The sequence below is a fragment of the Equus asinus genome, chromosome 22, assembly GCF_041296235.1.
Source record: "Equus asinus isolate D_3611 breed Donkey chromosome 22, EquAss-T2T_v2, whole genome shotgun sequence".
NCBI classification, from domain to species: Eukaryota; Metazoa; Chordata; class Mammalia; order Perissodactyla; family Equidae; genus Equus; species Equus asinus.
Genome location: NC_091811.1, coordinates 17,735,888 through 17,757,339, shown reverse-complemented (window position 1 = coordinate 17,757,339; position 21,452 = coordinate 17,735,888). Strand labels below are relative to the sequence as shown.

The window sequence follows — 21,452 nt, the reverse complement described above, 5'->3', positions numbered from 1 at the left end:
TTAGTGATGTGTGTGTGTGCGTGCACACATGTGCTGAGGGGTTGTGTGTCCTCTGACTTTTAGTCCTTTTTCTTCCTAGAATTCCCCTTTTGCTTCTTTTTTTTAACATCACCATTCAACTGCCAAATAGCGCCTTCCCATGCCTTTTTGCTCTTCCCCCCAGAAGCTGAGCCTGTCAGATGGTCTCTTAACCCTGGGTTTGTTTTAAGCTGCTTCTTAAGTCTTTCTGCACTGAGGACTCTCTTTCTAGGGCTGGTATTAGAGAAACTTTGGGCCTGCTGCTAGCTCCTCTCTTCTCTCTTCTCTACAACTTCCCTCAGTTGCCCTTGCTCATGACGAATGCTGGTGGCAGGAGAATGAGACATTGTTTGCTGGGATTGGTGTTTATTTTCTTCCTATTTTATTTACAGTTACATTAAAGTTTGGGCCCTCTGTGTTTTCTAGTTGTGCTGGAGGCGTGGTTTCTATGAAGTTAAGTTTGTTCCTCTTGTTGCTCTGTACTGGTTTGGTTGACAAGGTCGTGGGGACCTGGGCAGTTGCCTTTGTCTTTGGCTGGTTGGATGTCTTTTTGAACATTTGCATTTTTGTCTGTCTAAAAATTTGCTTCAGTATCTGGTATCCATCCTATTTTGACACTTTAGCTGAAAGTTTTAATGTAATATTCTGTCACAGATGGATCTGTTGTTACTCAGAAAGAGGATGAGTAGGAAGACGTTGAAGAAAAGGAGAGAGAGGAGATAAATGACTTCAGGAGATATTTATAAGTGATATACTTTATTCTGTAGTGAACTGTTTTCCTCTCAGAGATTAATTGTAATTGGTTCAGCCTAACTTTCTCTGTGTCCTGAACACTAGAATGTGTTCAGGAATATGTTTCGTTAACACTGATCAATGAACTGGAGTACAAAGTGATGGTTTGTTGGGAGGTGATTTTGTTCAGTATTCTGGGGCAGGGGGACCTCCGGTTCCATACATCTACAATCCAGAAACCTTCTTATTTCTATGAATTATTGGATTTCCTTTGTGGCATTGACTTGTTCATAAGATTTGTAGGGGTTTTTTTGTCAAACATGCACATGTGTGTCATGCATTATTAGGCAGGCATTGGATCTATATTGCAGTTAATTCTTAGAATAATCCTAAAAGGTAGCTATTATAATCCTATTATGCAGAGGACATAGGAGAGGATTACGGAAGTTAGGTAATTTTTCCAAGGTCACAGTGCAAATAAGTAGTGGGACAGAATTCAATCCTGAGTTCCTTTGGCTCTGAAGTATCCGTTTCACTGTAATAGTTTATCTTATGGTGGGCAAACCCTTCCCATTAACTTGCCAAGTGTGAGCTAGAACCATTTCTTTGCATGGTGACTTACTACTTTCTCAGAGCATTTGGGCTGGACTCCTTAAGATTTGACAATATTTAAGGCTGGAGTATTGGGGTAATTTGCAGCATAAGCATGGATGTCACTAGGCCAGTCGTATTGAGTACTGCCACTGGAAGTGATTGACTGCTCAGGGCCTTAGGAGATTCCAAGTGAGAGAACTCCTGGGGAGGCTGCTTAGCTCTGACAAATGGTGTATCCAGACTCATCGTTTGTCAGTGACCACGCTGCCGTGATATATAGGTCACACGTGCAGATAGAGATTGCCCAGGCCTGGCTGTGAGTGCGGGCATTAGTGTGGCCTTACTGACCCGCTGAATCTGCCTCTCAGTTCTTGTGCTTGCATTTACCCACCACCGTAGATGTGCTCATGGTTTGTCTGGAAAGCTCATGTCCAACTTCATTAGGTCCGAGATTAGCTTTCAAATCATATATGGCAGTGGTGCCTTCCATGGGGGATTTTTACATAAGCATCTTATGTAGCTGTGAGATGATTAGCATTCCCAAAAGATGTTTAATGGGAACCTTGAGAATTTGCTGATTATGTGAATGAATGAGTGGCAAATGAGGCAGTGCTGAGACCCAGCCATTTGTTTTGGCTTCAGAAATATTTCTCTTGTGTGACATCTTAAGGGATGGAGACACATGGCCACTTGTACCATTAGTCACTTGGCAGCTGAAAGGACACGTGTGTCTTTAGGTGAACTTTCTTTACAATGAGATTATGAGCTCATGGTTTGTGTAGCTCCTTGTGATTTCAACAGTTCTGGACACCCCTGGAACTTAACTTTGTGTCCTGTGCCAAGGGATCCCTGTGGAGTAGATCATTCACTTTGCACATTTAAAGTTTTTGGAAGTATGGTTCTATAATTTGCCACATTTTTATGTAATGCTTGTTCCTCCAAACATTCTCTAGGAAACTATTTAATGGCCAAGTGTTACTTACCTGAGCCCCTCTACCTCTTAGAATTTCAGTGTCTTAATCTGTAAAATGGAGGAAATTAGACTATAAGAACTCAAAGGGCCCATTCAGCTCTCAGCTCCTTTTATTGGTGTGCAACTTGGTAATGTCTGCCTCCTTGCATTATGGGAGTTTGGATAATGTCCCACCCATCCTTTGCTCTCCCTGTCCAGGTGCGTGCATGGGCAGCTCTACCCGGCACATTGTGACCTTTGATGGGCAGAATTTCAAGCTGACTGGAGACTGTTCATATGTTCTACTTCAAAATAAGGAGCAGGACCTGGAGGTGATTCTCCACAATGGTGCCTGCGGCCCTGGGGCGAGGCAGGCCTGCATGAAGTCCATCGAGGTGAAGCATAATGGCCTCTCGGTTGAGCTCCACAGCGACATGGAGGTGAGAGGTGCTTTCTGCGGGTCCAATGGCAAGGCAGCAGCAGGACTTTGGGGAAACACGTGGACCTGGTGGCAATTGGTTTGAGTTGGTGCTCTTGTTAGGTCTCAACCTTCTGCCTAATGGGGAGAGCACCACCTTCTTAGGAGGGGCTTCTTGCCCTCTCCCTTGTTTTGGCATGATTCCAAGTTGTTCTGGGCCCAGATTTGGAAGAAAGGGTCAATTTTAGGTAGCATTAAATTGTGAATTTTGTGTCAGTTTCTTGCACTGGTAGAAAATTGGGGTTGACACCAGGACTGTTTACCCAGCAGGAGTTATAAGCCCAATGCCTATGCCCTGTGAGCTTTCCAAAGGAAAATATTTAGGGCCTAAACAAAATGTATGGATCCAAAATTCAAGAAGAAAACTACAAAACTGATATAAAGAAATGTTTGATTAAAAATTTATAAAAGGTTACATTATGCCAACTTCTTTACTTGCTCATTTAGAAATCATAAATATTTCATTACCTGAAAATGACTTATAGGTTACATGTTCTCATTTTGTAAGAATTCTTGAATATGTAGAGTAATTGCTGAAAAATCGCAGTTAGTCATATATTAAATGAGTAACACCTAGCCAAAAATTTTAAAATCAAAGGGATAAGAAGCTTTCCAAAATTTTTACAGCAAATATTATATTCCTCATGGGATATGAGGGCATTTTAATATGTTTGATATGATGTATGGTAGGGCCTCCAAAGAGCTAGTGACCAAAAAGTATATATATGTGAATAAATAAATAAACCAAAAAGACTTAGAATAGTCCTGTTAGGTGCTCCTGGAGACACTACCCTGATGAGTCGGCAAAATGGCGCTTTCCCAGCCTGCCTGGAGGGATCAGCCTTCCCTGTTGTGTGCACACAGACTCAAGGTTCGCTCTAACTCCAGGCTTTCAGGTTCCAGGTGCACGGCCGTCTGTACAGTATTGTAATCGTCGTTTCTCCTGTCAAGTCTCCTCTGCAAAGCCCCTTTATCTTAGAAGAGCTGCTGCCGAATGTTAGGGTTTGTGGGTAACACTGGAGTTGAGTGTGGGGAGTGTGTAGGGACTGCCAGTAACTTTGGGAAGAAGCTAAGAGTGAAATTCTAGGGTTTCTTATTGCTCTGACTATTGATGAGTCATTTCTTCTTCGGGCAGGTGTCAGTGAATGGGAGACTGGTCCCTGTCCCTTACGTGGGTGGGAACATGGAAGTCAGCGTCTATGGTGCCATCATGTTTGAGATCAGATTCAACCATCTTGGCCACATCTTCGCGTTCACTCCAGTAAACAATGAGTTCCAGCTGCAGCTCAGCCCCAAGACTTTTGCTTCACAGATGTTTGGTCTCTGTGGTAAGAACATCTTCTTTGCTCTCCCCCTTTTATAGTAATAAACCTTCCTTACTCTACTCTCAAGACTCTTGGGTGCTTATATTTCTGGTCCAGTAGCAAGGTTCAGACTCTGGTGGGGATGCAGAATGGCCGGGTCTTTGGCATCTATAAGTTAGCACCCAGGGCTACCATTCTTGTCTTTCTTTGTTTCTCTAGGGATCTGTGATGAGAATGGGGCCAATGACTTCATGCTGAGGGATGGCACGATCACCACCGACTGGAAAAGGCTCATCCAGGAATGGACTGTGCAGCAGCCAGGGCAGACATGCCAGCCTGTTCCTGAGGAGCAGTGTCCTGTCTCCAGCAGCTCCCACTGCCAGGTCCTCCTCTCAGCACTGTTTGCTGAATGCCACAAGATTCTTGCTCCAGCCACATTTTACGCCATCTGCCAGCAGGACAGTTGCCACCAGGAGCAAGTGTGTGAGGCAGTTGCTTCTTATGCCCACCTCTGTCGGACCAATGGTGTCTGTGTTGACTGGAGAACAGCTGATTTCTGTGGTGAGTCTCCATATGGACTCCCAAAAGTTGCGAAGACCAATTAATTATGGGCCTGCTCAACCTCTCTGGGCCTCAAATTCTTTATCTGGGTAATGAAGATCAAAATCCCTTATTTCCCATTACCTAGGATTCCAGTTAGGATCAAATAAGATGGTAGATATATAAGTAACTTGAATGTAGAATTTCTAGGTAAAGGAAAACACGATCCTTTCTATTAGTATTTCTATAGTTCAAATGTGATTTTCATGTATTAGACACATATAGGCATCATCAAAATACAGAATAACCAATCACATTGAATTGGAAATTCCACCAAGCTTTGGCAGAGGCTCCCAGAGTAGGCCATGCCTGAGCGGGATTTTGTAGGGTGAGTGGAATTTTTCCATTTGAATACCAAAAAGCTTCTTAATTACAAATACCACAGGATTGCTAGGGTACAAATGTCTCCTTCAAGGTCAGCTTCCCTACTTGGAGTTGGCATTTATTGATCATTTAACATGTGGGGGACACCAGAATGAATCAGGTATGGCTTCTACCCTCAAGGGATGCTGGAGTGAAAAGAATACTGAATGTCAACATCCTCAATTATGGAATATAACCCCTGAATTTTTTTTTTTTTTGCGGGAAGTCAATATGTACCAGCATCTTGGAGTCTTATAGTCGTCTATCACAGAGCTGTCAGCAGTTCTAACCTGGGGCTGGAGGCCTTGGGCCTCCCAGTCCCTGCTCAGCTGGTGATCGGCTATTCTCTTAGTCTTTCTGGACCTCTGTTTCTGCATCTTAGAATGAGTTAGACTAGATACCCGGAGGTTCCTTCCAGCTCTGCTTTTCTGAGTCTATGTGTATGATACTGCATCCTTTTAATCTGCCCGCAGATCAAGGGGCAAATGTTAGTTTTTGAGTTACCAATAGCAACTTCTCTGCTTTCTAATTTCTTTTTCTACCTCCTGGCTATTTATTGTGCATATACAGGAAAACCCGTGGCGCTCTAAATCCTTGGAAACCTCCTCTGCCGCCTGCCTTGGCACCGTGAGAACATGAGGCAGGGGTTGAGCAGGGCCAGAGCTGGGGAAGTGAGTGGCCTTCTAGCTTCTCTCCTAAGGCAACTCTTCATAGCTGTGGATTCCTTATTTAATTTTAAGAGGATTTTAAAAGCATTAAATATGCCTGTATTCAAAAGACAAAAACCACCAGACTTCCTAAGGACACACAGGTTCGCATAATCAGGATTAAATTTGGCTACAAGTGACAGAGAAGTAAGATTCAGTCTCACAGCTGATCAGAGAGGCGACTCCAGCTGTTTCTGGGCCTTAAACTGGATTCTCCGTTTTCGCTCTGCCCTCACTTGGGTGTGGTTGTTCCTCATGGTTTAAACTATCGCATCCACGTGCCAAGAGGCAGGATGAGGGAAGAAAGGAAGAGGGACAAAGGGCATGCATAGCTGTCTTTTAACAAAGATTCCCGGAGGCTGCTGTAGGTTTCCAAACTTCCTCTTACAGTTCATTGGTCAGAAATTAGTCACATGACTACACTTAGTTGCAAGGGAGGTTGGGAAATGTAGTCTTTATTCTGGGTGATCATGTGCCCAGCTAAAAGTTCTAGTTCTAGGGAAAACGGGGAGAATAAAAATTGTTGGAAACTAGCCTTCTCTGCCCCAGCAAGTGTGTCAGATGGTTTGCCACCTTGAATTAGCTGTGCCTGTTTCCCTCTGGTTGGTGTGGACCCATGAGAGTGACTTCCTTCTCTATCTGCAGCTATGTCATGCCCACCATCCCTGGTGTACAACCACTGTGAGCTCGGCTGTCCCCGGCACTGTGAGGGCAATACGAGCTCCTGTGGGGACCATCCCTCGGAAGGCTGCTTCTGTCCCCAACACCAAGTCATGCTGGAAGGCAGCTGTGTGCCCGAAGATGCCTGCACCCAGTGTGTCAGTGAGGATGGGGTCCGGCACCAGGTAGGAGCCTGGCTTCTCACTTCCTCAGGAGCTGCTTCCCTCTGGGGTCAGTAGGACGATGTTCCCCAGTGATTGGCCCCTTCCAACTTTGGCAGCAGGCGTGGACGCTTCACAGGATCATTGAGGGATAGGGAAGCAGCATGGCATAATGGTTTTGGAGTCAGACAGATCTTGGTTCAAATCCCAGGCCTGTCATGTGTTAGCTGTGTGACCAGATACCAAAGTGTTAACAACACATTACTACTACTACTGTTTCATCATTATATTCATGCAAGAAGAATGCTATAGGAACCCAGAAGGGAATGGGAAAAGAGTATTTTATATGGTGATGTCTACCATTATTAGGATATATTACTTACCTCACATTGTACTAAGCACTATATATTCATTATCTCAATGTTTTTCAAAGGTGTGTTTTGCAATTACCTGTAGTCAAGAGAGTTTAAAGAACACTAGCTAAACACAATTTATTTATTGCAGGAACTTTTAGAGATTTTAATGGACATTGTAAATATTTAAGAGGGTTTTTGCTGCTTAAACTTATTTGACCATGGAACTTGTATGTGTGGTGGAGTGAGTGAGTGTGTGTGTGTGTGTGTGTGTGTGTGTGTGTGTGTGTGCAGCATCCCCTTGGACTAGGGTTCCACAGAACACACTGGGATATCTTACGTCATCTCATAAATACTCACAAAGCCTCTATGAGCGAGCTAAGGCTCACAGAGCTTAGCACCCTGCCCGTGGACACCATTTGTAAGTGATGGAGTTGGGAGTTAGACTCAGAATTTTAAGCTCTATCTGACCCCAAAGAGCTTGCTCTTTTCAATAATATGAAATTTCCCTTTTGCTAGGTCTTCTTTGGGTTGATTTGCTTGCAAGTCATTGAATCATCAATTCTTTTAGCCCTTTAGAAGTTCAAAAGGATATTCCTCCATCCAGGCCTAAGATGGCAGTCATGTCTCTTCATAGCTGGCAACACATATATTTGTAGGATCTGGGCAGTGTGGGTCTGTGCCCCTGTGAATGTGTGCAGTGGTCCTGTCCTTCATCCTTGACAGTGATATTACAGAGCATGGTAGAAGGAGGAGCACGTTTGGCTTCCAACAAAGGAGAGTGTGTTCTAGGATCATGGGCTCCACCCAAGACCTAACATCTCCATCATCCCCAAGGAGGACCTTTCTCACTAGGTGGACAAGTGGACTTAAAACTATATTTAATCACAACTAGGTGAACTCATGATAAAGCTAGCTAACCAATCTGGAGGATGATGAAAACAATAATTCCAGTAACTATACTATTTTGACCCTGACATTGTAAGCCAAGAAATGGACCGTTTCATTTGATTCTCCCCAAAGCCTCACAGGGTAATTTTTACAGGTCCCATCGAATGGATGAGGAAACTGAGGCTCAGATGGCATGAGCTGATAAAACTAGGCTTCCTATTCACCACAGCAGTTCATCCCATAGTGTCCTAGCCCCGCCACCGATCTCTCTGGAACTGTGAGCTAAACTCTGCACTAGCCAGGTGTCCATGTAAGCATGGCCTCCATTAGGCTATACTTGGATGGTTCCACCTGCTCTGTTTTATTGTTGGGCTTTATCCTAGTGGATCCGCTTTGTTCTCACAGTATAATGGATAAACTAGGAGGGAAGCCCAGTCACACTCTACTGCCATGTTTCAACTTGCCAAATTTAGTAACTGCCTGAACCACGATATTCTCCAAACAAGTTGACCAAACCTGACTTTGCTCTCCCAGATTTGCACAGCTCTGGCCTCCTGCTGGGCTCGGATGATAGGCACCACTTACATGTGGTGCTGGCACCCAGGGACAATTTCAGACTGGTTTTGCTGGGAGTGGTAAGGTACTCTCAGAGGGAGGCAGAAATGGTCTCTACCCTCTTCCTTGGCATTCTGTGATGAGAAGGAAGCTCCTTTGCAAAGTGTTTCTGGCTCCAGGAACATCAGAGGTCCGCAGGGTGCTGAAAGCAGGGAGCTTGTGTGTGTTATCTTAGTTTCTCCACTCCCCCCACACTCCTCCTCTCTGATTCTATTTCCCCTTTTTGCTGCTCCCCTCACCTTCAGTCCAACACATTGCTTCCAAATAGTGCAATATTTTTGACTTAGAAACAGTCTTATATATGTTTTAAAATCAAGTGACATAAAATTAATCAAAAACTATGAAGGGACTACAGTCAGTTTTAGTTATTTGAGAAAATACAGTTTAAATGGATGAAAACAAGTATCCTATCCAGCCACCTGCAATTTCAACTTTCAAAGCAGAGAAAGAATAAAAATCTAGCATGAAGAACATTTCTGTTAAATGAATTTTTTTTTAACTGAAAAATAAAGCCTAGAACACTTTTCTTCGGGGAAATAAACCAGGGTATAAATCTCTTGTGGTAACTTGAAGGGCAAAATATTTACCAGTTTCCATAGCTCTCGTTACTTTACAATACGCACTCTAAAGATGTGAGCCTCTCTCTGCAGCCGGCTCAGAAGGGATCCAGAGCCGTGTGCACTGGCTGTCTCCCTCTCAGTGTTGGGGGCGGGTGGGGCTGGGGGCTGTGCTGGGCAAGCAGGCTGCAGCTCAGCCTGAACTGCCTCCATCACTCAGGATGGAGCTCCTCGAGCCTCCATTTCCTCTCTGGTCTCTGGTGTTCTGTGGTGGGCTCAGCCCTTCCGTTTCATTTGCGTCTTCCATCAATTCCTCGGCTGTGGTGGGTGGTGCGTGATGACTTGCTTGTGTGCCTTCTCTGACCTTGGGCTTTGAAGACGTCACTTTTCCCTTGCTATATTCTCTGTAGGCCATCCTTATGTCATCTTTATTTAATCTTTAACTCCAGCTAGCACTCTTACCTGTTCTCCTGCCCTGGTAATAGTGACGCCTGACAGGGAACCTAGGGAGTGAGCCAGGCCCGCCGGAGTTGGTCTGTGCTGCTGCAGCAGTGCCATCTGCTGGCTGTTTGCTGCCCGACCCGACCGGACCAGGGCTGCGGAGGGGCTGCTGGCACTTTTACCAGCTTAGCCTGGGCCAGAAAGGGCTTTATCAGGGGCCATGGATCCTGTTGTCTGTTTACGGCGGATCAATTAAAACTTCCTGGGAAAATGAAAATTCCTGGAAAAGACGTTTAACACCTGCTTTTGGTCATCTATTGTGGTTTTGCCCGCTCTTGGGACAGTTAGAAAGTTCTATTATTTGTGCTTGAATTTAGACATCTGAAGTCCACAGAAAAGAGACTCCTTTTTTTTCTTTAAGATTGGTACCTGAGCTAACAACTGTTGCCAGTCTTCTTTTTTTTCCCCTGCTTTTTCTCTCCTAGTCCCCCCAGTACATAGCTGTATATTTCAGCTGTGGGGCTTTCTAGTTGTGTCATGTGGGACGCCGGCTCAGCGTGGCCTGACGAGCAGTGCCATGTCCGCGTCCAGGATCTGATCTAGCTAAACCCTGGGCCACCAAAGTGGAGTGCACGAACTTAACCACTCGGCCACGGGGCTGGCCCCGAGAGACTCTTTAGTTTCTTTAAAAAGAGAAAAAAACCCTCAAAACATACGACAAAATTATAACCCTCTCCTTTTTCATCTCATCACTTTTGCCATTTAAAAGTCTAAACACAGATTTGCCGTGTTCTTGGCGTTACTGTTAGTGTAAAGAAGCAGGGATGAGGCCGGGCAGAGCGGGCTGCGGGAATGTGAGATGTTCTCCCCCAACCCTGTCTGCTGGGCCCAGCCTCCCGCTGCCAGCCTCGGAGGCCCTCCCTTCTCCATCCTGCTCGCTGTCACCAGGCGTGTCCTTGTTTCCCACTCGTCTCTTTGAGGCAGGGTCCTGCTGACCTTGCCTACCAGGTGAAGCACAACTTCCTGAAGTGCCTCTGCCACAGCCCACCTGCCCACAAGGATGCTCCGTCCTCTGGGCCTTTGTTCGCCCTGTTCCCCACCTGGAGTTCCTTCTCCTTTCCTCTCTGCCGCGTCCTTCCCACCTTCACAGGTGCCCCTTCGAGAGCCTCTCTGGAGCACCCCAGCCAGAGTGAACTCTTCTTTTGCGTTCCTGGGGCTCTTTTATTTTTCATTTTTAAAAAACTGCTTTGTCAAGATATAGTAGACAACAAACAGCGCTTATTTAAAGTTCGATGAGTTCTGACATGTGCACCCACCTGAAAAACCATCATCGCAGTCCAGATAAGGAACATTTCCATCACCCCCAAGAGTTTCCTCACGCCCCCTTTTTTTTTTTTAAAGATTTTATTTTTTTCCTTTTTCTCCCCAAAGCCCCCCGGTACATAGTTGTATATTCTTCATTGTGGGTCCTTCTAGTTTTGGCATGTGGGACGCTGCCTCAGCGTGGCTTGGCGAGCAGTGTCATGTCCGCGCCCAGGATTCGAACCAATGAAACACTGGGCCGCCTGCAGTGGAGCACGCAGACTTAACCGCTCAGCCGCGGGGCCATCCCCCTCATGCCCCCTTTTAAGGCATCCCCCAGCCCCATCTCCCATCCCCAGGCAGCCACTGGTCTGCTTTCTGTCACTATAGCTTCGTTTACCTTTTCTGGAATGTTACGTGAGCAGAATCATGCAGTATGTGCTCCCTTTTTGCCTGGCTTCTTCCACTCAGCATAATGCGTTTGAGACCCATCCATGTCACTGTGTGTTTCGATGGTTTATTTTGTGGTTGAGTGGTATTCCAGGGTGTGGATGCATCACAACTTATTTATCTCATTCAACTTTTCATGAGTGAGTCTTATTTCCTCGACTTGGCTGTCAGCCATTTCAGGACTGGGACTGTGTTCAGGGCCTGTCACCCCCACGGTGTGACCCGCTGTGGCAGGCACTGTGACTACTGACAAGAGGCAGTTGAAGTATGGAGGGCTCATGGTGTCTGGGGCCAGAACGCCAGGCTGAAGTCCTGGATGCACCACCTGGTCAAGGTCCTTCTCTGTGGACCTTCTGCTTCATTCATAAGTGTAGATAATAACAGTACCTACCTGATAGGGTTATTATAAGGAATGTAAAGTGAATTAATGTAAAGCCCTTAGACAAACATCCTGAACATGCTTAATACTCGTTATTACTGGGCGGCGGCAGAGCACAGTCTTACAAAGATGGATTCCGGGTCCAAACCCTAGCTTTGCCGCTGCAACAGTGGGACCCTGAGCAGACGCCCCAGCCTTCTCCTTTGACGAAAGGAGCAGTTTAACTTGAATTTAATTGTAACTTTGCATTTAACTTGGTGGTTGAGTCTAGAGGGAGACCTAGTCTCCCCAGGTGGGGGGAACTGACCCACGAGAACTCCGGCGCTTTGTGTATTGAGCGTCCTGGGCCCTCCCTGAACCTCGTTCTCCTTCAGTTCCTGGAAACCTGGGTCCCGGCCCACCAGCCCTGCCAGATCTGCACATGCCTCAGCGGGCGGAGGGTCAACTGCACGTTGCAGCCCTGTCCCACGGCCAGAGGTGAGCCCGCTGCCTGCGCTCCTGGGGGCAAAGGGACCCCCACAGGCCCTGCAACCGCCGCCTTCAGACCCGTGGACTGTCTGAACGTGGGTTTCCTCCAGCCAGCTGCATTCCCCTGTCAGCCCCTCCCTCCTTTACTGTGCTGGGCTCCGGTCCCCTTGCTGCCCCGGGGGTGGACATCTCAGAGGTTGACCACCCTCCTGGCCCTGCTTTGGCCCTCAGACTCAGAGTCTCCTGAGGGCACATTTGAGGGGTCCACAGGATGCACTGAGGAGACCCATTTGTCAGAGTCCCATGGCCTGACTCCTCGTGGGCCTCCCCTGCGGGGCCCGTGCTGGTTCAGGAGACGAGAGTCTCCAGGCTGCACCGTTATGCTCCTCTCTTCCCTGACTTCCATGGCCTTCTCCTCCTCCAGCTCCCACATGCGGCCCATGTGAAGTGACCCGCCTCCGCCAGAACGCAGGCCAGTGCTGCCCGGAGTACGAGTGCGGTATGTGTCCCACCTCCTCGGGTCCCTGCCCAGGTGGCCGGGGGCGAGGGGTGGGTGCTGAAGGGGGCATAGGGCCTCAGGCACCGGGAGTGCGAAAGGAGCGGGTACAGGCTAACTGGATTGCCCAAAAGTGGAAAGAGTAATCTCTAGAAAATAGGATTTGCTTCCTAGAAAAATCCTGCAGTGAATTATTAAATGTAAAGTTTGAAAGCATTAAAAAAAGCATAGGGTAATCACTGGTAGGGAGGGTGCACAGGGACTTACTGAAGGAAAAGCTATGCCAGTAAGAGTCTGAGGACACTAGATGTGGAGAATGCCACGCACAGGGCACCCTGGTTTCAGCGAATTATTTGTCAGAAGGTTTCATCATAGACTGCAAACTACGTAGTGAGTAATGGGTGGAATAATGGTATAATTAGATGAATCCAGGGCTGATGGAATTATGGTTAACGTGACGGGAAATGCCGGTGCTCCATCCCTGTCCACTGCGTTTATTAATTGTGCAGATGGAGACGGAAAGCACAGGCTTGTGAACTTCGCAGTGATGCAGCTCTTCGGGGGAGAGCAGATGGATCAAGGGGCAGTCCAGGAATTCACTCATCCGAGAAATTCCTTTATGCTGATGAAGTTTATGGGGATGAATGGAAGTCCTGGAGGCGGTGGCGGGGCGCATCTGACTTGAGAACAATTTGTGTAGAATAGGTCTTAAAATGTTAACAGTAGAGAGAACTGGAGGGGTCATTTCATTCAAGTCCCTCATCTTATAAACAGTATTAAGCTTCTTCAGTGGGCCAGGCACTTTGACTTCATGACAGCCTTAGACTGCCCTATCAGGTAGAGTTCCCACCTCACAGAAGATGAAACTGAGGCAGAGAGGGGTTCAGGTAACTTGGCTGAGATCTGGAAGTCGTAGCAGATGACAAGAGTCATCAATATGAGCTTACTCACATGAGTTGGATCAGTCTATCTCTATCTAGCTATCTATCTAACTATCTATCTATCTATCTATCCATCCATCTATGTGTCATCTATTTACCTCTTTCTCTTCTCTCCTCACTTCTTCTTTTCTTTCTCTACCTTTCCCTCCACCACATCTCTCTCTGCCTCTATCTCATCACCAGCATCTACCTAGAACAGTAGAAGTCTGCATGAACAGGAATGTGGGTTCCCACTTACAGGTAATACAGGAATAACCTTGCTGAAGTCTGAGTGGATGTCTCTCTTTCCTGGCCCTCAGTGTGTGACCTGGTGAACTGTGACCCACCCCTGGTGCCTCACTGTGAAGGTGGCCTCCAGCCAACGCTGACCAATCCCGGCGAGTGCAGACCCAACTTCGCCTGCGGTAAAGCCTCCGTGGATGGGGAGGGGGTGGTGTGGCCGCTCTCTCTGGCCTGGGGAAAGCATCCTATTCTAGTTACCTGAGTCCAGGTTTGGGGTACATCTGGAAGGGGGGGTTAGAATCCTGCCTGGATTGAATTCTCTGGGAACCCTCCCCGCTGCGTGCTGCTGAAGGTGTGCCCGTGTGGGTGCAGCTGCAGGCCCTCCCTCTTGGATTGTTGCAAGAGGCAGTTGCGTCTGAGATGAAGGCTCCAGACCCAATCTTGGTTTATTCCCATGCTCCCATATGCCATTGAGGAGAAGAAGTGTGACTTTGGCTTATCCTCATCGTTGAGTCTTATTCCCAAATTTATAGATAATTTTCCCTTTGTATGCTTATATTTTAATTTCTAAATACTATAATTTAAGCACAGGGTTGGACTAAAGTAAGACATGTCAAGAAAATGAATTCTGTATTTAGCTATTGGGACCTACCCACTTTAAGTCCGGTGGTGTTCTTGAGTTCCTAGATTTAAGACCTCGAGGGTAAGAGGAGACCAGGCTGGATTTGAAGGAAGGTGGAGACAGGTGAAGGACACAGGGATGGGACTTGGCCTTTATAAAACGACATCGTGGATTTGACAGGATTGCTGTCATTCTTTCCCTCAACAGTGTTAGAGGGCCTAAAATTGTAGGGTATTGTCCTAGGTACTGAGGTGGGATAGGATCACCGAAGCTGTCAGCATGTAAAAACACTTTCCAGACCGTGGTGCGCCCAGGCCTCTCTGGGTCTTAGAGATTCTACATCTGCTGTCTCTGAGCATCAGTAGGTGGAAGGGCCCTGTTCCTTTCAGATGTGCACGGGAAGGTGATAGAGTGGGGGCAAAGCAGCCTTCACTTCTCCTCTATTAGATTTCCAAGCTTCACATAGCTCTTTTTTTTTTTTTTTTTTTTTAAAGATTTTATTTTTTCCTTTTTCTCCCCAAAGCCCCCCGGTACATAGTTGTGTATTCTTCATTGTGGATTCTTCTAGTTGTGGCATGTGGGACGCTGCCTCAGCGTGGTCTGATGAGCAGTGCCATGTCCGCGCCCAGGATTCGAACCAACGAAACACTGGGCCGCCTGCTGCAGAGCGCGCGAACTTAACCACTCGGCCACGGGGCCAGCCCCTCACATAGCTCTTTTTGATAAATGTTGTTATTTTTCTGCAGACTAACTGCTTTTTCTGTGTGATTGAATATCCCGGAGCCCCTGGGCTGGGCTCACGTGCATTTCTGGTGTAATATTCGGGGTCTAGAGTTCCTGGGACCTTACATCCTAGCTGAGTGCTTACAAACCCTGGCTGAGTGCAGTGCTCAGTGTGGCAGGACTAGGCATCACCTCGTGCTGCCCCTCAGCCTGCAGGAAGGAAGAGTGCACAAGGCAGTCCCCGCCCGCCTGCCCCCCCCACCGGACGCCGACCCTTCGGAAGACTCAGTGTTGTGACGAGTATGAGTGCGCCTGCAGCTGTGTCAACTCCACGGTGAGCTGCCCTCTGGGGTACCTGGCCTCGACTGTCACCAACGACTGCGGATGCACCACCACCACCTGCCTCCCAGACAAGGTAGGGGCTGCTCAGCTCTGGCTGAGATGACAAGATGATAGTCTATAAACTGAATACAATAAAGTGTCAATGGATGGTACAGATATCAAATGCAAATAGCAGTCTTATATTGGGGAGATCCACCAGAATGAGCTATCTGGAGCCAGAATTGTAGCCGGAAGACCTGAGCATAGTTGCAGCTACTGGATTATTGAGGGTGAGCCCTGGAATGAATGCCAAGGATGAGCCAGAGTTATCTTGCCCAGAGCTTGTCAGAGCTAGAACACGTTCATTTGCCTGGAATGCTCTAGACCTCTGGTCCCCTCTAGAGTTTCTTCCAGCTCCAAGTTTCTAAGCCCCCAGGTTCTGGAGAGGCAGGAGCAGGTCTAGGAGGCAGGGGTTGCTGCTTCTTATGTCTCTGTTCTTTCTCCTTTTGCCTCCCCCTACTTGCTCTTCTTCTATTAATGTTTCTTATGTCTTTCTGATCTGTAGCAGCCCCACCCCCATTTTTTATGCCTTTGATTTCTTGGAGAGTCTGGGTCATTTGTTCTATAGAAGGTCATGCATTCTGGATTTGCCTGATAGCTTCCTCAGGGTATTGCTTAATGGGTTCCCCTTCCCCTGTATTTCCAGTAAACTAGAGGTTAGACCCAGGAAATTACTTACATTCAAGTTCAATTTTGGAGAGACTAGAATACAGCACAAAGGATACTGGTTGCTTCTGATTGCTTCGTACCGTGAGGCACGTCATGTTCCGTTGTCCCACTCTTAAAGGTAGGACTCATTACTGGGTTCAGGTGGTATCAGACCATTTCTCCCTTATGCAGGGTCCCCCATGAACATTTTAATTATAGTTTTAATACTCATGGATGTTTTGCTTTCTAAGATTCATTACATCATTAGGAGTTGCAAAATGGCAACTTTTCTCTACTCTATCATTCTTATGCATTTACTAGTTGGGCTTCTTCTGTGAGAAAGAACTTCCCCCAACCACCTTTGGTTACCCTGAAATAGAATTACTTTAGGAAAGGAGGATGAACGCTTGATTCTTTTCCTTTACCAATTTTCAGAGTAATGAACTGATGCCCTAGCAACTTTCAATGGTGACCAAAGAGTTTTTGAGTATCATTATGAATTCACGGATGCTGATATGATGTGTCTTGATACTTGTGGTCCTCATTTATTTAATACTCAAATTCTCTTATCTGGGATCAGTGGGAGCCCCTTCAAGTTGGTTCTGGAGCCCTTTGGCATGGCCTCATTAGCCTTTGATTGCTTTCTTGCTTTCTGAAACAACAAGGTGTTCCAGGCTCCTCTTGGACATTTCCTGCCCCAATCCTTGAACCAGCCATTTCACCAGAGTCCTGGTACCTTTGTATGAAAGTAGTATTTAGACACTGCAGTCTTGGCATTAATGATGTTTACTGCTCGTGGGTTGTCATTGCCTCTACACCTTTTTGGTGAACAGGGCTTGGAAACACATATCATATGTTCATGGTGATATTCTGATTCAAATTTGATTACAGGGTTGTCTTCACTTCTTTGATTTATACTAGTATCACTTCTCTTCTCAGGTGAAAACTTTGGTTTCCTAACATAAGTACTTATTTGCTTTATCTTACAATATACCTGTAATAGTCTCAAAAATAACAATGCTTCTATTAGTACTAATGATTTAAGACCATTGAGAGAGGTTTAAGATTTCTTTGCAGTTCTCCTTGTCCTAAAAATATAACCCATTAGGGATATATGGTAGAAATAAGGAGTTTTAAAATCATTTGAAGTAATTATTTTCCCTGTGCCACTGACTTGATATCCAGTTAATCAGATATTTCAATTTGTTTTACATTTTTAGAATGGAATGCTTTTTATTTCCTTTTTGATTTAATATTTTTCTTATGTAACACAAATGATTCTGAAACTGAAATTATAAAACAAGATGCATTCCCAGAAGTCTGACTTCTATCGCTGTTTCCTCTACCTTGTTCCTTCCCTCTCCTCGGTAATTTAAAATTTTCTTGAGTTTTTGGCATATCCTTTTATTTTTTTTCTATTTGAGAATATAAGCAAATTATATATATTTCTTCCCATTTCTGACAGAAAGAGTAGCATATTACAAATTCTGTTTTGAATTTTTCTTTTTTTGCCTAACAGTGTATGTTAGATATCATTCTATATTGGTATGTAGAGATCTGCCTTATTCCTTTTCACAGCTGTGTACTATTCCATTGCATAGATGCACCTTAGTTCATTCAGCATGTCCTCTATTGATGGACATTTGAGTTGCTTCAATTTTTTGCTATTATTAATAATGCTGTAACGAATTGCCTTGTACATCTGTCATTTTGTATTTTTGCCACTGTATCTTTTGCGATAGCTTCCTAGAAGTGAAATTCTGGGTGGTAACGTTTTCTAGCAAGCCTCTTAATAGAAGAACAAGGGGTCTCATTCAATGAGTTTGTTATACAGAAGCTGGAGGACTGGGAAGGTATAAGATGATGGTTTAAGAGTATTTGTAGTGCTATTATGTGAATGAGGGTAGAGACCTGTTGGTAGCTGGGGAGGGCAGACTTGGGATAATTTTAAAACTGGCTTTAAGGCTCCAGATCAAACAGCTTCCTGAGTCCCTCACTACTAAAAACTAAAGTCTGATCACAGTATATGGCATGCATTCTGGGCTCTGCAGGTTCTGATCCCAGCCATGCTTTGTTATCTCATTCCCACCGCCCTTCCACAGCCTATACTGCTTCCAAATGGGATCCCTTGTCTCTCAAACGTGTCTGTACTCTGTGCCTCAGAGTCTTCACTGGATATGTTCCCTGTGGCTCTCAAGGGAGCAGTTATTCAGAGCCCCTGCCCAATCTCCCCTCATCTTCACCCCACTCCTAATAGGACAGAGGGCTATACATAATGGGTTCCAAGTCCAAGGACATTACTAGGTCTAAGAACTAGGGTACAGCTTTCTGTGTGACATAGAAGGAATTAAATGCAGTTAAGGCAGCGATGGAACCAGATCCAGGCAGCCAGTATGTTATGTCTGAGCCTGTGGGCCACAAAGGACTCAAAAGCGGCCACTCTCAGGGTAGACCGGGGATGGCCTTTCTGGGGTTGGTGGGCAGGGAAGGGAAGAGGGAAAAATCTACTTCATCAGCATCCCTCCGTTTGGGCAGAGACCATGTTGGTTTTGTTTATTGCTGTATCCTTAGCACCTAGAGCAGCTTCCAACATATAGCAGATGCTCACTAACCTCCTGTTTAAAGGAACTGAATGAGTTCACTCACAGAAACCTTGTGTTTACAGGTGTGTGTCCACCGAGGCACCATCTACCCTGTGGGCCAGTTCTGGGAGGAGGGCTGCGACGTGTGCACCTGCACTGACATGGAGGACGCTGTGATGGGCCTACGTGTGGCCCAGTGCTCTCAGAAGCCCTGTGAAGACAGCTGCCGGTCGGTAAGGAGGGCAGAGGGGCTGAGCACTACATGGGGCAATCAGGGTAAGGAAGTAGGGGAGGGGATTCCAGGAAGGGGCAACACAGCCCCTCTGGTAAACTCTGGTTCAAGGCTAAAGGTAGGGGGAAGGGAGAGGAATGGGGCTGGGTAAAAAAAAAGGATTGCTCTGTCACCTTTCTGTGATTTGGTCCTTAGCTAATGGTCATGTCTGTTGTATGGGCTTGAGTCCAGAAGGCTGTGGAGTTGGTTTGAGCAGAGATGTGGACCAAATGCCTAGAAAAGAAGACTTGATTTCTTTCGTATCTCCTCCCACTTTAGACATGACCTTAGTCTCTTTCTAGAACAGATACATGTTCCAAATTTTCTGAGATTGTCCCAGTTTCAGTGTACTTCAGTGTTTCCACATAGGTTGATGATTGATGATTTTTCAGACCATGTTTATAATTTGAGGTACAGAAAACATGATCACTGTTATCCCAATTCAGTTTTTAATTCTTCTTGTGGTGGTCTGCCCCTAAAGCTCTTTTGTGTTCTGGGGCACTCTATTCTTGCACATTTAAGACTGATCAGACCCTAGAAAAGGGGAGCAATGGCGTTCAGGGAGAATTGTGGGTCAAATTCTGCTTGCTGGCTTAATGCTAGTATTATCATTACTGCAATATTATCAGCAGATAAAGATAACAAAAGAGTGGTCAGGGCAGGCAAGTCCATGCATCTCGTGGTTGCTTTTGTAAATGTTAACAGCAGTGAAGATAACGCTCCTGATGCTGTTTTGGAAGTGTGTGGTCTGATGATGGCAGGGAGGTCCTGAATGTGAATCCAGAAATGGGAGAGTGTGTTCACTTCATCCGCTCTCTACCTGCTTCGCTGGCGTGGAGGAGGATTGGAGTTGATGGGCACCTGTGGGAGAGGATGATGCTGTGGTATCCAGGTGTGCCCTTTGGGAACACTAAGTTTTGGAAACCTGTTGGTCTCCATCTCCTCCCACAGGCCATGGGAGGCATGGAAATAACTTGCTATCAAGTAAAGAGAGTGCACTGCAGAGGTCATTTTATTGTTTGGAAGTCACACCCAGTGTATTTCGTGTTTCAGTAGGGAGTTTTGATCGTGAAGAACAGAATGCACTCAAGTTAGCTAAAATAAACAGGGGATTTATGGAAGAGACGGGGGAAATCTCTCAGAACTGAAGTGCAGGATATGTGGGTAGGCACTGTGTCATACATTTCTCTCCACTTGTCGCATGAGCCCCCTGTCTCTGCTTCTCTTTGCCTGTCTGTTCCAGCTCCTCACGGCAGGCCAGCTTCCTTGGGAAGGAAGATTTGCTTTCTCACAAATTTCATTTGCACATGGCTTTATTGAATCTGGCTTCAACTCAACATGGCTTTTCAGATCCATGGGTCATCCCTGTCCATTTGACTTATTCAATCTCTGTGTGCCATAGATTAACTTCTCAAGAAGAAAATTGATGAGCTCGCCCAGCCCATGGATTGGGTCCTCTGTCCAGTCCCCACTCTGGCCCAGTCAGCTGTTGGAGAGGGTGCAGGTCATGTGGTATAAACCCAGCTGTCTAGAGGCTGTGGTGCTGGAGGCAGTTTCAAAAAGAAGACGGGTAGAGAGGTCAGGTGAATGAGTTGGGGAGGCACCATGTCCAGACTCTTGACTGTATGATTGCTTTAAGAACTTGAGTGGCTTCTCTTAGAGACTGAAGGTTCACACTTTCTAGGGAGGAGGAGGATGCCTCGTGATTTAGTTAAAGCTGAGGGGATGGGGGAGGCTGGGCTCTGGTCTGTGCTGTGTGTTAAGTTGAGGTAGGAGCTTCAGTGAATTGAGGCGGCCTCAAAGTTCATTCTTCAGAGAGGGTAGTGTCAGCTCTGGTCAGACTCCAGGGACATTTGGACTCACTTATCTGAATTCATTTGTTGTCTAGGTTGTGACCAAAAAAAAAAAAAAAAAAAAAGAACAACATTGTCATCATCACCCCCTGATTCCTCCCTTCCAAAGCCACAGTCTGCAGAGGTGCGCTTTCCCCCGCCACCTCCATAGTTCTCTGTTCTTCATGTCAGAAAGATAATGTAAAGCAACAAGAGCATTGCCGGTTTCCCAGAGAATGCTATAGGCATGCCCACATGCCCATGGCCTTGCTTCCACGTTGACAGCAAGAGGAATTCTTGCTCCTTTGTATAAACCTTAGAGGAGTTTATCTTTGAAGGCTTATGATCACGTGATCGCCAACCCTTAGACCCCAGAATCACATCAAATTGTGGCTTTAGGAACTCTGTTCTGAGGGACTGCATGTAGTGCTTTACATTTTCTTCATCCTCATGCTACTCCTCCAGAAGGAAGATGAGGCAGGGCTGTTCCTCACACCTGTCGGGTAGAGAGCAGAGGATGAGCGCAGGAAGGAAGTTGACCATCGCTCTATGGCTCATTTGAAGCCAGGGGACATGGGAATGTCCTGACTCCTGGCCCACGGCCCATTCTGTTAGGCTAGCACAACTGGTAACACCAGCATTGCAAGGACCAGTTTGATCCAGGAGAGACCCAAGGGACCAGCGCTCTGTGCCTTCCACGGCCATTTCA

The 21,452-nt window shown here is 46.2% G+C and overlaps 1 protein-coding gene across 1 annotated transcript in view; it reads left to right on the top strand.

Annotated features, from left to right (window-relative positions):
* Nucleotides 1–21,452, top strand: part of VWF (von Willebrand factor) — a 153,957-nt gene that overhangs the window by 114,059 nt on the left and 18,446 nt on the right. The window contains exons 35-43 of the mRNA XM_070495034.1: nt 2,516–2,736; nt 3,910–4,102; nt 4,298–4,639; nt 6,394–6,593; nt 11,932–12,034; nt 12,450–12,524; nt 13,762–13,866; nt 15,239–15,444; nt 18,724–18,873. Of these exons, the coding sequence (XP_070351135.1) occupies nt 2,516–2,736; nt 3,910–4,102; nt 4,298–4,639; nt 6,394–6,593; nt 11,932–12,034; nt 12,450–12,524; nt 13,762–13,866; nt 15,239–15,444; nt 18,724–18,873 (1,595 nt within the window). The remainder of the gene's footprint in view (nt 1–2,515; nt 2,737–3,909; nt 4,103–4,297; nt 4,640–6,393; nt 6,594–11,931; nt 12,035–12,449; nt 12,525–13,761; nt 13,867–15,238; nt 15,445–18,723; nt 18,874–21,452) is intronic.